General features: G+C 43.5%; 1 protein-coding gene across 1 annotated transcript in view; it reads left to right on the forward strand.

Moving 5' to 3' along the window:
- The window catches only part of LOC107092779 (anoctamin-1-like), a 23905-nt gene extending 23288 nt beyond the window's left edge, over positions 1-617 (forward strand). The window contains exon 10 of the mRNA XM_015387432.1: positions 479-617. Within this exon, the coding sequence (XP_015242918.1) occupies positions 479-617 (139 nt within the window). The remainder of the gene's footprint in view (positions 1-478) is intronic.
- Positions 618-744: the final 127 nt, after the last annotated feature.

Raw genomic sequence — 744 nt, forward strand, 5'->3', positions numbered from 1 at the left:
CAGACTTAGTGATCGCCACAAAATTCTTTTTTCTTTGCCTCGTCTGTTCCTGTTTGGCTGTGACTCTAGATGTTGGAGCTCGGCCTTTTTTTCCAGTGTAGTCCTGTTTTTCTGACTGTGACTAACTGGATGAGCTCTCTTCATCCTCTGACATGGGAGCTGGCTTGAATTCTTTACTGATTAACGCTATATTCATTAAATCACGGCAAACATATTAGTTTTAGGTATAAATAATGATTCATTGATTATTTCTTGCTGACTGGTCCAAAGATGCCTTTCATGCTGTTAGAATCAGTGGAGTTCAGCTTGGCTTCACCTATGGACCTTTTTGCTATTACTGGAGCTTTGTGGAACTGAAACACGGCCCAGTGGGCCACATGGTGGAGATCCATGAACTTTGCTGGGTCTAGTAGAAGTGGAGCGGCATTAACATTTTCAAAACTATCAAAGCTTATTTCTGCTCCTTTGTTTCCTTTAGAAAATATTTTGGGGAGAAGATCGGCCTGTACTTTGCATGGCTGGGCCTCTACACCCAGATGCTCATTCCTGCCTCACTCGTTGGGGTCATTGTCTTTCTCTATGGATGTGCAACAGTTGACGACAACATCCCAAGGTAAGCCCAACCAACACATGAAGGAGTTTCTGTGAGCTGCTTTCATGGTGCAGCATGGAGGAGAATATGAAGGAAAGGTTTAGATGGAGCAGCTGACTCCATCATCAGTGATAAAGGCCACCAGTTCATTA

Source organism: Cyprinodon variegatus, unplaced genomic scaffold, assembly GCF_000732505.1.
Source record: "Cyprinodon variegatus isolate N-32 unplaced genomic scaffold, C_variegatus-1.0 Scaffold394, whole genome shotgun sequence".
NCBI classification, from domain to species: domain Eukaryota; kingdom Metazoa; phylum Chordata; class Actinopteri; order Cyprinodontiformes; family Cyprinodontidae; genus Cyprinodon; species Cyprinodon variegatus.